At 37.2% G+C, this 14,350-nt stretch overlaps 1 protein-coding gene across 1 annotated transcript; it reads right to left on the reverse strand.

Annotated features, from left to right (window-relative positions):
- Positions 1 to 8,058: 8,058 nt before the first annotated feature.
- On the reverse strand, positions 8,059 to 8,890 carry LOC120780007. The gene is made up of 4 exons (XM_040112291.1): positions 8,874 to 8,890; positions 8,624 to 8,816; positions 8,245 to 8,571; positions 8,059 to 8,160 (listed from the first exon to the last, which is right to left on the reverse strand). The coding sequence occupies exons 1-4, from the start codon at positions 8,888 to 8,890 to the stop codon at positions 8,059 to 8,061; spliced, it is 639 nt and encodes a 212-aa protein (XP_039968225.1).
- Between the last annotated feature and the right edge of the window lie 5,460 nt (positions 8,891 to 14,350).

A 14,350-nucleotide genomic window follows, 5' to 3' on the forward strand; every position in this document is an offset into this window, starting at 1 on the left:
AAAAGATGTCGGACCAGGAACATTCACCAATAACAATCTAAGATAATAACATTCATCGTTATTGGAAAATACATTTTCATATCCTTCAAGTGGTGTTCCTTGTTTCCGACGCTGAAAAGACTTTGATGATGCGTTCCATGTGTAGTAGCGCGGCATATCAGCATACAGCAAAGTGCGAGCGAATTGATCAGTTGCACAAATTGAGAAGAAACCTGTCAATGTGGTCACAGGTGGACGTGCCGCTCTATCCACAGCGTTGTTTGTCTAAATGAACTGCCAAATGCAATACAGTGGGATGTCTTTCAAGAAGTTCAAACGAAAATATGCGCCAAATAGCCTCATTGCTGCTTACATAGCGACCCATCTGATAGTGAGACACTTCATCATTTGTGTTTGTTACTGCGAACATGGCCATGTCGCTACTTTGTTAACATATTTACATATGTACTTCATGGATTTCACAGAGTTACAAAATTCCACGTTGATGTGAGCTTCAAAAGTTTTGGACAATATGGGCGAGAACGGCACAATCCAACGTTTGTCTACATGAAAATCTTGTCCTTTTATCTTGACATCTACAGATCGTCCACCGTCCTCAACTGATCGCCGACGATACAATGGGTAACCATCGATTCCCGAGATGGTTTCAGTAAGCAAAAGTTTCGGTACCGTTTGCATCTTGCCGTGGTGAGCATACAGGGTGAGCTGTTGTTGAAAACTCCGCAAGGTCCATGTATCATGTGTTTAGCAGATTTCGTATGAAATTTCAGTCAACTGTTTCACCAGGAATTTCGGCTGAAATAATGGAATCAATTTCTTTCTGTAGTAGTGTTTGGTTGTGTAGCAGTTCTTTTTTTATTTCAATCCATTGTGGGTTACAGGTGAATGTAATAAATGGGTCTGGACGGCCATACTTTCGAACATAAGACATCGCATCTTGAGGCTTCCGATGTAAGTGGTCGGTAAAATTGTCATTCTTCCTACATTATTTACATTGCCGTCAGCATTGATTGCATCGCGAAGATGAATGTACTCTTCAGATCGAAGCTGCTGTTGGCTACGACGGATGTATGTCAATCTTTCAGTCTTAATTTTGACGTACATATCCACTGCGATAACAGATGAAAGAGCCGCTGACACATCAAAAATGTGATTTACTGCACCTTCTCACGGATCATGAGTCTGCATGCATAATAATTCATGGCACTGACTTTTGTGTGTGTATCAGCACCTGAAGTACATATGATAAAAAATACATTTATATATTGAACATATAAAATATTTTATTTTGTATAATCTAATTACCTGTTGTTGGATTAAGCATTTTGATATTAAAATGGTACCCATCTTCTCCCTGCCAGAAAATTAATGGGTATTGTAAAGCATCATAAGCTCTATGCGTTTCATATACACGTTTCAATTCATTGTTCCGTCGATGAAGTACAATATCTCTTGATTGCAAATTCTCTCCAACAACGACAACAGCCACTCATCTATTGTCGGTGAATTAAACCTCCTTGCATGCTCTCCAGCAGGTGTTTTGTCGGCTCTTATTCCAATTCTATGGCTGTCTGATGGCATCCGATCCAGTGCCATTTTCAACATCTTCACTAATTCATTATTCTCGTGAAGAAATGTTTGCAGTTGTTGGACAATGATTCGCTTGACGGTTGGATTATGACCACAAAGTGTATCAACTTCCACATCTTGATATCCCCGTAAAATAAATTTGCAAAAATTTATGATCTGCATCTGGCACTGGCAGCATTGCCCCCAGTAGGTGATGAATTTGTCCTTGTATCTGTAATTGTTTAAGAACTGGTTAAATTAATTGTGATACAAATACAAATTAGAATTTCACTAAAACAATTATGGTATACTACCTTGAAAGTAGGCATGAACCCGTCTTGTACTATATGCGTTGCAAGAAACGATGTCATTTGGAAGCAATTATTATATTTTTGGATGTTAGCCAAGAAGTGTTTAAACTCACTTTCCATCCCATTAACTAATGAGTGGAACGGTTCAAATGGTAGAACCAATTGAATCAATTGTACATTGCCACCAGCACAATATAATCCTGCAGGTTCACTACTGTACTTTAATGCTTTACAATGTTGACAAATGATTGACATTTCTCCAATCGTCACAGATTTGTCGGCACTATAATCAAATTCCGGATCGTAGGAAAATGCTCCTCGTTCGAGGTTTACAGGAGCATTGCGTCTGCGGAATCGATTAAATTCGTTCCATTCTCCCCCTATCCACTTGATAGTTATTTACTCTTGAACGTAATTCTCCCATACTTGTACGACTGTTATCATTATCAGCATCTCGCTGGTCATCAGTACGGTTGGAGCGTAAAGTAGCTCGTTGCACATTTACACGACTTCGAAGACCTATGTCAGGTCGTTTTCTTTTCTTCGGCATTGTAAGCAGAGAGAAGAAAATCACTTTTAGCAGTATTTCAATATTTCTCCAATTAAATGTTTCTTTTTTTTAACATGAGATGACAAAACCAAGGATGTGAAAGTAGGAGCGCAGCAAAAGGTCTCTAAATTTATGGACAAAACAATGTAACGTTTGGATACACGTGCTTTTTACATGAGATGACAAAACAATGGAACGTTCGGATACACTTATTACAGGGCATCTCGACAGGATAGAATTTATAGAATACTAACTGTTATTGCCATTGCCAAATCTGTATGTGGGCATTTGCTATCATGATATAATCATTTGCGCAAAAGCGTAGGGTAGGTAGGTTCGAGATGATGTAGCGTATGCTTTGAGCTCTTGAAAAATTTATTTTATCATTTGCGAAATGCCGTCGGGTAGGTAGCTGATGTAGGGCTCTTGAATTCCTTAAATCTTTTGTGTGGAACATAAAAAAAGAATAAATATCCCTTTGTTTACAAATGCATTTTTGGAAAAAATAAGATAATAACAAAGGATAAAGATCCTTTTTTTACAAATGTATTTCTGGGAAAAATAAGAATTTATATTTCTGGACTACTATATAATAATTGTGGCATAACTTTTATATACCAATTAAAATAATACATTTAAAACGAGATATGATATTTTGATTTATGCTTCTATAAGTTTATTAAATTTAAGACTTCCCAACCCAATTTGCATAATATTTCTATAAATTAACAATATTATACTAAATATTAAATGTTATTTTGAAAATGTACTTTATTTTTATAATATAACACAACCGTTTTAACTCGCTCTTCTAATTTTCATATTACCGAAATTAAAATGCCGTCGGCATATGTGGAAATGGAATATGTTGCCTCTTCGAAATTTTCATATAAATGAAAACTGCGCTGTTAAATTGCTGAAGAGACAGCTTCTAGCTTACGATATATGGCAAACTATGTAGTATTCTATATCTAGTAAGCAATGAGCAATGTGGAGTCTGCACAGGCAGAGATGCCCCGTTATTATAATTAAAGTATTTTTGAGAGTTGGTAACACTGTAAGGTTGGCACCATCAAACATGTCAACACATTAATTATATTTATATATTTCGAAATTTGATATTGAAATTTAAATACACGATGTTATAAGCAAAGTTGATATTATATTGTCGACTCAAAAGTCTTGTTTTAATGCGTTCTTCAATTCGAGTGGAATTGAGAGTACAAATTCCGTCAAATGTTTGACAGTAAGTAAGTGGTCAACTTTTATATGGGAAAATGGAATTGTCGTTTTACTCTATCTTACTCTTAATTTTTCCTTATTTGCTCACCGTTTAGACCTACCCTGGACTACGACAAACATTTTAAAATCAAAGTCAGCTCAATCTGCCCAGCCGTTCTCGAGTTTTAATCGGACTAACGAACAACAATTCATTTTTATTTATATAGATGTATGTAATTGCTTACGCGTTCTTTTGTTTTTCTTGCATATCTTTAATTTTTATTATTTTTTCCTGTTTAGTTCACGAGTAAAAATACTGATTCACGAAACTTTACAATTCGCCAAGAAGAATACAAATACAACAAATTTAACAGTTGATAATATCATTTTCCTATGTAAACGGGTAGATTATTGAACAAGCTTATAACGAGATTAAGTTCATATGTAAACGCATTTTAAGCACTTAAATAATGCTATAATTAAAGTAAGGGTTCCTCGTCAAACTAATGGCATGCCAAAACGTATTGCAAAAAAAATGTATAAAGGTGTGAAATGTAATTAAGGCATCCAACTGCTCAATGCTCTAAACCAGTGGTCGGCATGAGAGGATCTGTCACTGTGTTGGTGAGCACGAAAAAAAAAGTAGCCTAGTGAGAAATTGAAATTAAAATTATTAATTAATTAATAGTATAATGAAAATTAACAAAATGTCTTTTAAGGATATATTCCCTATTATCTTTAAAAGACTTGGAACATAAAAGGCATTGCATGGCACCAAAGGCATTTAGAATCATAAAATATTTCTCACAGGGCATAATTGGTTTTGCGCTGTAGTCCCGCGCGATGTTAATTCGTTGCTGGCTCGACAACGACTGAACGATAGAGCGTAAGCGTACATGTGAAGTTGGTTTGCACAATTGTGCTATGAAATGCCGACCACTGCTCTAAACCCAAAGATACATTACTTACATGTGTACATTGCTTGCAAAACCATACAGCGAATTAAAAAGGCTGCGCTATATATCAAAAGTCCTCCAAAATAAACCGGTTTATGCACACAATAGAAAAGAGAAAAATCATATAGACCCAAAAACTTCCCTAATACCATGTTCAGACCGACACTTATTCACACGATTTCGGCTGCTGAGTAGTTTATCCCACTAATTTATAAATTTATCAAGATTTCGCCATACAAAAATTACAGTTCAAAATCACTTCTTCGATGAAGTGATTTGAAACAGATCCACGCTAAATCTCTCTGTGCGACTCTGTTTTTGTGCCATATGTTACCACATTTGTTTAATCACATCGAAAACTGTCGAAATTTAAAATTTAACAGACAAAAAGACAAACCAAAAATTGTCTGTTATTATAAATAAAAAATACAAAAAATGGAAAAAAATCTCAAAAGAAGAGGGTTATGTGGAGTGGGGGCCGCTGAGGCCGACGTAATAGATATGGCAATAGAAAATGCCAGAGCTGCGTTCCTACGATAAAGAATATGCACTTTATGAGGAAATGTCGTGCAATGCTGTTGGTCGGACCAGAGAACATAAAACATAGAGAAGGCGCAAATTGAATTCTGTATGATGTCTTTCGATTGGACGGTTAACAGAGCTTTATAAAATTGCGACACGGAATTTCACTCATTCTCGCTGCTACTTAGCAGAAATTGAGCATGTGCAATGGCAGAAATATATGTAAAGCGACTGAATTCATACGAAAAATGAATAAAGAGAATTGCTTTGAATTGCACAAAAAACTTTTAAAAAACATTCACATTACTTCTTCTTAACTCCGTATTGAACTTACGCACTTTTTTTACAGTAAAACTGCACTAAAATTAATAATTCTAATCTTTTATATAGTAATAACAATAATCCTCAACCGACTTCCAACGAATTTTAACAACGAACTGATTTTGGCAGTTCGTTTTACCGCTTTATTCTGGCACCCCGCCTTTTGACTAACTGCTGATTGACGGGACCCTGATTGTGTTTTGTTGCCAGCTCAGAAAACAGATCAGCTGCAAGCGAGAGAGCAAGAAAAGAGATTCTAATCAAGTTATCTATGACAATAAGAGAATGACGAATATTACAAATTACAAATGTTTACTTTGGCATGTGCACTGGTACATACATACATATGCATGCGCTAAGGCGCTATCTACGATTTGACATCCGCTCTCTTCTATCTTGCACGAATATGTATGTACGAGCTAAGGAACACTGCGCTTTGACATGCGCACTCTACTTTGTTTTATATTCACACATACATACTTACAAACATATGTATGTATATACATATGTATGGGCGAAGACGCAAGTGCAAAATCTAACAGAAATATTGTTGTCGGCGTTATTTTGATTAGAAGTGTTATTGCGTTAGGTAAGCTTTGAGTCAGTTCAGTTTTCTTCCAAAAGTCAAGGCGGCTATTACCAGCGAATACATACATACTACATCGAATTTCAGTTCAGATTCAGATTAATTATTAAAAATAAAATGCCAAACCAAAGGCGAATTGGACGAAAAAGGAGTTTAACAGGTCGAAGAGAAGAGGTGAATGTTAAGATAAAAAGGAATTTTTAATTGTTAATGTATGTATGTATATGAATTGACCTGTTTTATTAGAGCCGTAGTCATGCAGGATCTATGACAAGTTATTTCAAAGCTGCCCTAAACTCCGTAGTTCTTCCGGAGTATAGTTCGCTTGGGGGTTTGACTAACATATGTTTACATTGTAAAGCAAAACATTTCGGAAGTGAAAAGGTACCTGTATTTTTCATTGTTCTATATTCGTAATATATGTATATACATACTCACACCCCTATTCTGTGCACTTGACAAATTCAACATATTTCTAATTTGTCAAAGTTTTACATTTATCAAGCATTTGGTATTCTGTGTCTGAAATAAAAAAGCTCTTTTCTTTATAAGTTGTTAAGATGTCAAATGCTCTTGACAGCAGTGCTCGTTATGAATTAAATATTTGATTGTGCATCTTGTTGTGAAAATGGAAGATATTTTACTTTTTTTATTATTGTTAAACGAAGATGAAAATTGTGATAATAGGAATCGCGCGCTGCATTTAAAAAGTTTACGCGACGATAGCAATCCATTTTCTTTGAGCGAGAATACCTTTGTGCAAAATTTTAGATTAACTCGTGAAATTTGCCGCCGCCTAATTGATGAACTAGCCCCACATGATAATCAGAAAACGTCACTACCTTTAACTGTAAGGGTTCTAGCAGCTTTGAACTTCTTTGGACACTGCTCATATCAGAAATGTGTAGGTAACAACGTCAACTTGCCCATGAGTCAGTCATCCCTTTCGAGAAGTGTGCCAGCTGTAGCAAAACTTATTGTGAAGGTGAAGGGAGGAGAAATAAAGTTTCCCAGTTCAATAGAGGAAGAAGCTTTTATAAAAACGGGGCAAGTATTATTGTAATACAAATAATAATATGCTAATTTATTTGAAATACATATATTCCAGATTTTTTAGAAAATTTGGAATAAAAAGCACCATAGGAGCAATTGACTGCACGCATATTGCTATCATTGCTCCACCATCAAATAATGTCGAACGTCCTCTTAATTTATATTTAAATAGAAAAGGATTCTACAGTATCAATGTTGAAGCAGTAAGTTTTGTTTTTGCATGCACATACATACATACATATATGCCAATGCAATTTTTGAATGTATCGTTTTTTAGGTTTGCGATCACCGATTATGTTTTACATTTGTAAATGCTAAATTTCCAGGTGCAACACATGACTCTGGAATTTGGGCAACTTCTGACCTACGAGAACATCTCATTCGTCAGCATACTAATACGTCTGAGCAACAACGGAGAGAATCTTGGTTTCTTGGCGATCAAGGTTATCCTCTAGAACCGTGGCTTTTAGCACCAGTGGGAACACCTAATACCCATAAAGATGAAAGCAGGCATTACGTTCAACGACATAGATGACGGGGTCGCAGAAGACTTTGATTCTCCAATTAATGATTATAACTCTTCACAGTACGTGCGCGATGGTGAAAGAACAAGATCAAGATATATATCAACTCTTTAGTTATATATATACAGAAGCCAATCCATATTCTTATATACATATATAAATGTTCTCACAATTCGACTTTCGAAATACACTACTTACTTCCATTGTTTGTTTATTTATTTATCCTTTTTGTTAAAAGAAAACAAATTGAAATTTCCATTCCATTTTTTTTATTCTATTATAAAACAAAAAACCAAACTTAATTAATTCAATAAATATTAATTAAATAAAAATATTACACATACGTTATTTCAATTTTAATTAAACTTTAGATATTATTTTTTATTACTAGTAAACGATTTTATAAGTTCTGTTATAGAACTAGTTAGGCCTTGAATGGCCTGCATCATTTCCCGATGCTCCCGTCGCCTCTCTTCCTCAGCAGCATACCTTTTTGGAATATCAGCTTGTTTCGTGCACTTCGTGATAGCACCGAAGTTGAAGCATCCTTAAAAGAAAAAAACGTAATAAGAAATTGCAAAAAAAATTATACATATATGTATTTTGTAATTATATCATAATGAAAACTTACCTGGTTTTCCAAGCTAGGATACGTAGATGGTGACGATGGACTTGCTGTATGGTGTTCGGGATTTGGGCTTGCATCTACCTGACTGCATAATTGGTGAGGACTACCCGTGGGTGATGAAATTGCGCATTCATCTGTTTGCCAAATTGGCGTTAAACCTAGGCTTTGCACATTTTGCATCCCATCTACAGCGGCCGAGCCAAATGTCGACAAAGCCATTTCTTCGAAGTCCGTCATCGGCTTGGAACTTGGACCTCCACCTGTGAGCCTTTGAGTCATTTTCAACCGCCTTGCTCGAGTGCGCAGTTGGCTTTTCCAAACGCCTAACGTCTATAAATTAACACAATATAATAAATAAACGAAAAATAAACTAAAATTTTACCTCTTTCCATTTTGCAGCACTTCGTATTGGTCCTCTGCACGAATTAAGTTGCTCTGCCAGCTGTTGCCACAACTCCTTCATCCGTTGAGGCGTCTTTGGGCAATTTTTCCCCGTACTAATTTCTGGGTGTGCTTGGCAAAACAACACATATGCCTCCAGCTGCTCGTGCGTAGCTCTATCGTGCTTGGGTTTACTATAAAGTAAAAGTTAAATTATAAATTTTGTTAATAATTAAAATTTGGAAACTTACGTTGCAGAATTGTCCATTTTAACGAATAATTTGAATATAAATCAGCTGTTTTCTATTTACATTATTTTTCCACCATACGTGTGGGGAAAGCTTTACGAATTGAAGCTTTTACTTTTATCAAGATTGCCACAGAATACCAAAATATTTCTCGCTTGTTAAATATTTGAGTTAATTGTCAATATTTTATTAATTTGTCAAAAGCACAGAATAGGGGTGTTATTGTCTTAATATTTGGTTGAAATTGTTACTAGGTAAGAAATGGCTTTACGACATGTTGTCATGGCGGAAAAGTTAAACTTCAAGAATTACGTGTACCTGAGTTTTTGAAAGCTGTGTTAGAAAATGATTTGAGCTCTTGGCGGGGACACTATTTGGAGAATATTCGGCAGCTAAATAGTTCGTTTGCTTTTGCATCATTCGAAGCGAAAATTGCGGAGCCTACAGGGCGCGAACCATATTGCTTCCGAATACATGGATCAATATATCATAGGGTAGGTCCATTGCATGCAGATCATCCTTCAGGATCCTCCTACGCCCAGCTGTTTATTCTTGACACCGATCAAGCAACTGATATAAGGGCACAACATAATTCAAACTGCGATAGGTATTTGCTGAGAGAAATCCACGAAATGCTTTCAAATATTAACCTTGGCAAATGAGTATAAGCATATGGCGCAGGTTGAACGCGAAGAGGAACAGAGGGCCAGAGAAGAAAATCGCAATGCTCGCCGAATTAGCATGCTACTTTTGCTTAGATCGATTATTACGTGATATTCACCAAAATGAAATACCTTTTGGTGGAAAGGTTATTTTATTAGGTGGTGATTTCAGGCAAGTTCTTCCTGTGGTGCCCAATAGCTCACGCGCCGCTATAGTTGGTAATTGTTTGAAACGGTGCTCACTTTGGAAATTTTTTAGGTGTCTCAAACTCTCAACGAATATGCGTTCTAAAGAATCCTTATACAACAGTTTTCTTTTGCGTGTTGGAGAAGGTCGAGAGCTCTCCCCAGAGTCGAAAATCAATATACCAGAGGAGATAATTTTGCTAAATGAAAATTTAGTGGATTTGGTATTTCAGCCTCAGGCTGGTGTTATTAGTCAAAACCATTTGAGGGATCGGGCAATTTTGTGTCCAAAAAATGATCACTGTACGATAATAAATAGCGAAATAGTAAATATGTTTCCCGGTGAAGAAAGGGTATATTATAGCGTGGATACTGTCGTTTCTGAAGATCCTCAAGAGCATGTCGGATTCCCTACAGAATTTCTAAACTCCCTTAATTTCAGTGGAGTAGCGCCTCATGAGTTAAGGCTTAAGGTTGGAACAGTTGTGATGTTAATCCGCAATCTTAATACATATGAAGGGTTGGTCAGTAGGACTCGCTTGATAGTAAAAGCACTACATTATGGTAAGTGTTTGGAGGTCGAAATTTTAACCGGTGAATCACAAGGGAAACAAATTTTATTGCCCCGTATAAATTTACAGCCCAGCGAATCAACACTTCCTTTTATTTTTAAAAGCGTCGCTTAATTTCCAATAATTGTAGCATTCGCAATAACAATAAAAAACAAATCTCAAGGGCAGACTCTAGCAAGAGTTGGTGTTTTCCTCAAGGAGGATTGTTTTACGCATGGCCAGCTGTACTGTATGTCGCATTGAGGAGTCGAGTACGATCTTCTCAAGATATCAAAGTTAAGACTTACGACCGAAATAAAACCACTACGAATGTAGTTTTCCATGAAGTACTTGAATAAGTCTGTCATATAAGTGACTATCTATAAGACTAGTAAAAGCTTATTTTTCATAAAATCTACCCGTTTTAAAGGCTTTTGTCCAACTTTAAACATATTTGTGTGTAAATAACATACGAATTTATAAAAGAAATGTTCAGCATACCGAAAAATTGGCACAATGGCCACCTGTTCGTTTTTCTTGAACAACTCATTGCGCTGCACATCTGATCCAGGGTGTCTACTTCCCCTTTGGTTCCGTTGTAAAACTCAATCATGGTTGGCTTCTTTGAAACGGGGTTAATAGGTAGGTAGGTAGGAGTGCAGCCCTATCGGGCTCAATTAACACTTGATGTGCCATTTGGATGCACTGTTCGTAGAACCTCCTGTATCTGCTATTACGTTTCTCCTTCTCTTTCAAACCATTTTGAGGTTTCGATGAAACTACTTATGTCCGCTATGCTTTTAGTGGAAATCCCTTCAAGATTTGTTGCTTGATAGATTCCAAGTGTTTTGTGTCGGATCTGTGCTAGAGCTGGGCATTCACAGAGAAAGTGGAAGATTGTTTCCTTGTTCCCTGCTACTCCGCAGCCACGGCAGATGTCATTGTAGGGCATACCCATTTTGGATACGTGTTCCCCAAATATCCAGTGCCCTGTTGTGGTAGCTGTTACTCTGTAAATACTTTTCCTTGACCTATTTAGTAAGTCGTTGGTTCTTTTCCTGTCATATGTTGGCCATAATTGTTTAGTTATGACGCATTTTGTGATGTTTTTCCACCTGTTATTTGCAATTTGTTGAAATTGTCCATTGATCTCGTACTTTTGATTGATCCTAGCGGACTTGGTATTATCTCCGCCTCGATTCGTTGAGGAAAGCTCCTGCCTTTGCCAACTCGTCTGCTTTTCCGTTACCGAAAATGGGTGTCCATGTCCGGGAACTTAGATCAAGTTTAGCTGGAGCTTGTCTTTATTGAGTTTCAGTGCTCTCTTGCAGTTGTGAACTATACTGGAATTTGTCATGGGTGAAGACAAGGCCAGGAGCGCTGCCTGGCTATCCGTAAATATAGTTGCCTTATGTATATTCTCGTGGATTTTTAATAGAACTTCGCAGGCTTTTTTCTATGCCTAGTACTTCTGCTTGGAAGATGCTAGCCGAGTTCGGTAAACGTATAGAGAGAGATATGCCCAGATCAGTGGAGAATACCCCCTTACCTACTCCGCAGTCCATTTTGGACCCGTCGGTGTAGACTGAGATGGTATCCTCCTCTCCTATTGAACCTCTTCTCCATTCTTGACTAGATGGTATCCTCACCTGGAAGTGTCTACTGAAATCCAGCTTTGGGAGAATGTAGTCTGATTTGTTAATAGTGAGCTTTTTTAGCATTACACTATGTCCGTAGTTCTGCTGTTTCCAACCTCCCAATCTCTTTTATTCTTGTCGCCGCAATAGCTGCTGTTTTTTGAATAAAAATGTCCATTGGTAGTTGATGCAGGATCACGTTGAGCGCATCAGTCGGACATGACCTGATTGCCCCAGTAACACCCGCACATGCTGCTCTTTTTGTATTCCATTTAATTTTCTAATCATTGTATTGTTTGTTTAGCGCTGGCCACCATACCAGAGCTCCATATGTAAGTATAGGTCTTATGACCGCCGTATACATCCACATGACTATACTTGGTTTGAGGCCCCAATTCTTGTTGACGATTCTCTTACAAGTATAGTAAGCCATGTATGCTTTGTTTATTATTTTTTCTATATTTATTTTCCAGGACAATTTGGTGTCAATCTCCACCCCCAAGTATTTAGCTGTGGGGGATAGACTGAGTGTTGTACCGTTTAGTACCGGAAGTTGAAATTGAGGTATTTTGGTTCTGCTTGTGAATAGCATCAGTTCTGTTTTGTTCAAGTTAACTCCTAGTCCATTGTTTTTAGCCCATAGGTTTAACCTTCTGAAGTGCTCTTTCCATAATCTCGCTGACTGTTGAAGGAAACATGCCTGATACCAACAACACTATATCGTCTGCATACGCCATTGCTTTCACCTCCACCGTTTAGTTGGAGGAGTATTTCTGTTCAGCGCTACAACCCATAGGAGCGGAGAGAGGACCCCTCCTTGAGGCGTCCCTCTACTCACATAGCTTGTTTGTATATATTATCGTTTGAAGCTATAATCTTCCTATTCTCAGGCATCGATAGTATCCATCTGCACGTCAGTGTCATCTATGCCACCATGTGCCAGAGAGTTAATTACTCGCATTTACTTATGTTATTGAAGGCGCCGTCTATGTCTAGAAAAGCAGCCATGGTGTATTGTTTGTGGTGTAGTGATTTTTCAATTACACTTATCACCTCGTGAAGGGCAGTTTCGGTTGATCGGCCCTTATGTACGCATGTTGGGACTTCGATAACTTCTCCGCCATTATTGTTCTTAAGTGTAGATCTATTAGCCTTTCTAGTACCTTCAGCATAAAGGAGGTAAGGCTTATAGGCCTAAAGTCCTTGGCATTTTCGTGTGTTCTTCTGCCAGGTTTTGGAAGGAACACAACTTTACTTCTTTTCCAACTTCTTGGGATGTAGGATAATAGAATGCTAGCTTTGTATATATTTTCAAGTCTTTGAACCATTGGTTCTACCAGTTTTTGCAACATTATGGGTATAATCCCGTCAGGACCTGCCGCTTTAAATGGTGCAAAACTATTTATGAAATATTTGATTTTGCTTTTGTCTACTATTTGGCTTCGATAGTCAGCTGCGTTCAGCGGTGGTTCTGGTTGAACCCTCGTTGAAGGTGTTTGCTTACTCCCGGGGAAGTGCGTGGTGATTAGTACCTCCAGAGACTCTTTTGCCGAGGAGGTCCAATCACTTCCCTCAGCCCTAATGTAGGCAGTATTAATATGATCTTTGGATAGCATTTTGCTCAGCCTAGCGGTTTCTCTGCAACTTTCTATCGATGTGCAGAAAGATCGCCAAGAGTCGTTTTTTGCTTTCCTGACTGCTTTTTTGTATCTTTTCATAATATCTTTATATGGCTGCCATATTTTGGTTTTAAAACTCTCATTGAAAGCTCTCCTTAGTTGTGTTCTCAAATTCTTGAGTTCACTGTTCCACCAGGGGAGAGACTTTCTCTTTTTCAAAACTGTTAGCGGAGTAGATTTATTGAAAGTTGTGGTTAAGATTTTTTCCAACTTCTCTACTTCGGAATCTAGTTCTTGAGGATTAATAGTACCTATTTCATTGCAAGATGACTGAAGGAATACTTACTATTTTGCTAGGTTTTGGTTTATAGGATAATAGAGTTAAATTTTTGTCGTAGCAAAACATTGACGTTCTGCACTTACGTCCCTTTTTGTTTTTTAATTCAGAAGGTATTTCCGCTTTGTTTGATCTGAGTGTGCCAACTATTGTTAAATTGTACGGGTGATTTCCTAACGACTGAGCCAAAGGTATGGATGTAAACCAGTTGTCCATCGTAATACTTCTATTCGAGCCATGTACTGATTTTGTTAGCTCTTTAACGTAGAACTCTCCAAGAGGCAGTTTCGTGGTATTGGAGCCTTTACCTAAATACGGCATTGCATTCACCATGTAATTAGTTCCACTATAACACATCATTATAATTTTAATGCCATATTTGGCATACGGAAACGGCATTTACCTCTAAATTCCATTCTCATCAATTCTTAGGTATGGACCAGGATTATAATTTTCGCTGCACTTTTTGGACAAACATTTCCCCATAT

This window comes from Bactrocera tryoni, unplaced genomic scaffold (assembly GCF_016617805.1).
Source record: "Bactrocera tryoni isolate S06 unplaced genomic scaffold, CSIRO_BtryS06_freeze2 scaffold_120, whole genome shotgun sequence".
Taxonomy (NCBI): domain Eukaryota; kingdom Metazoa; phylum Arthropoda; class Insecta; order Diptera; family Tephritidae; genus Bactrocera; species Bactrocera tryoni.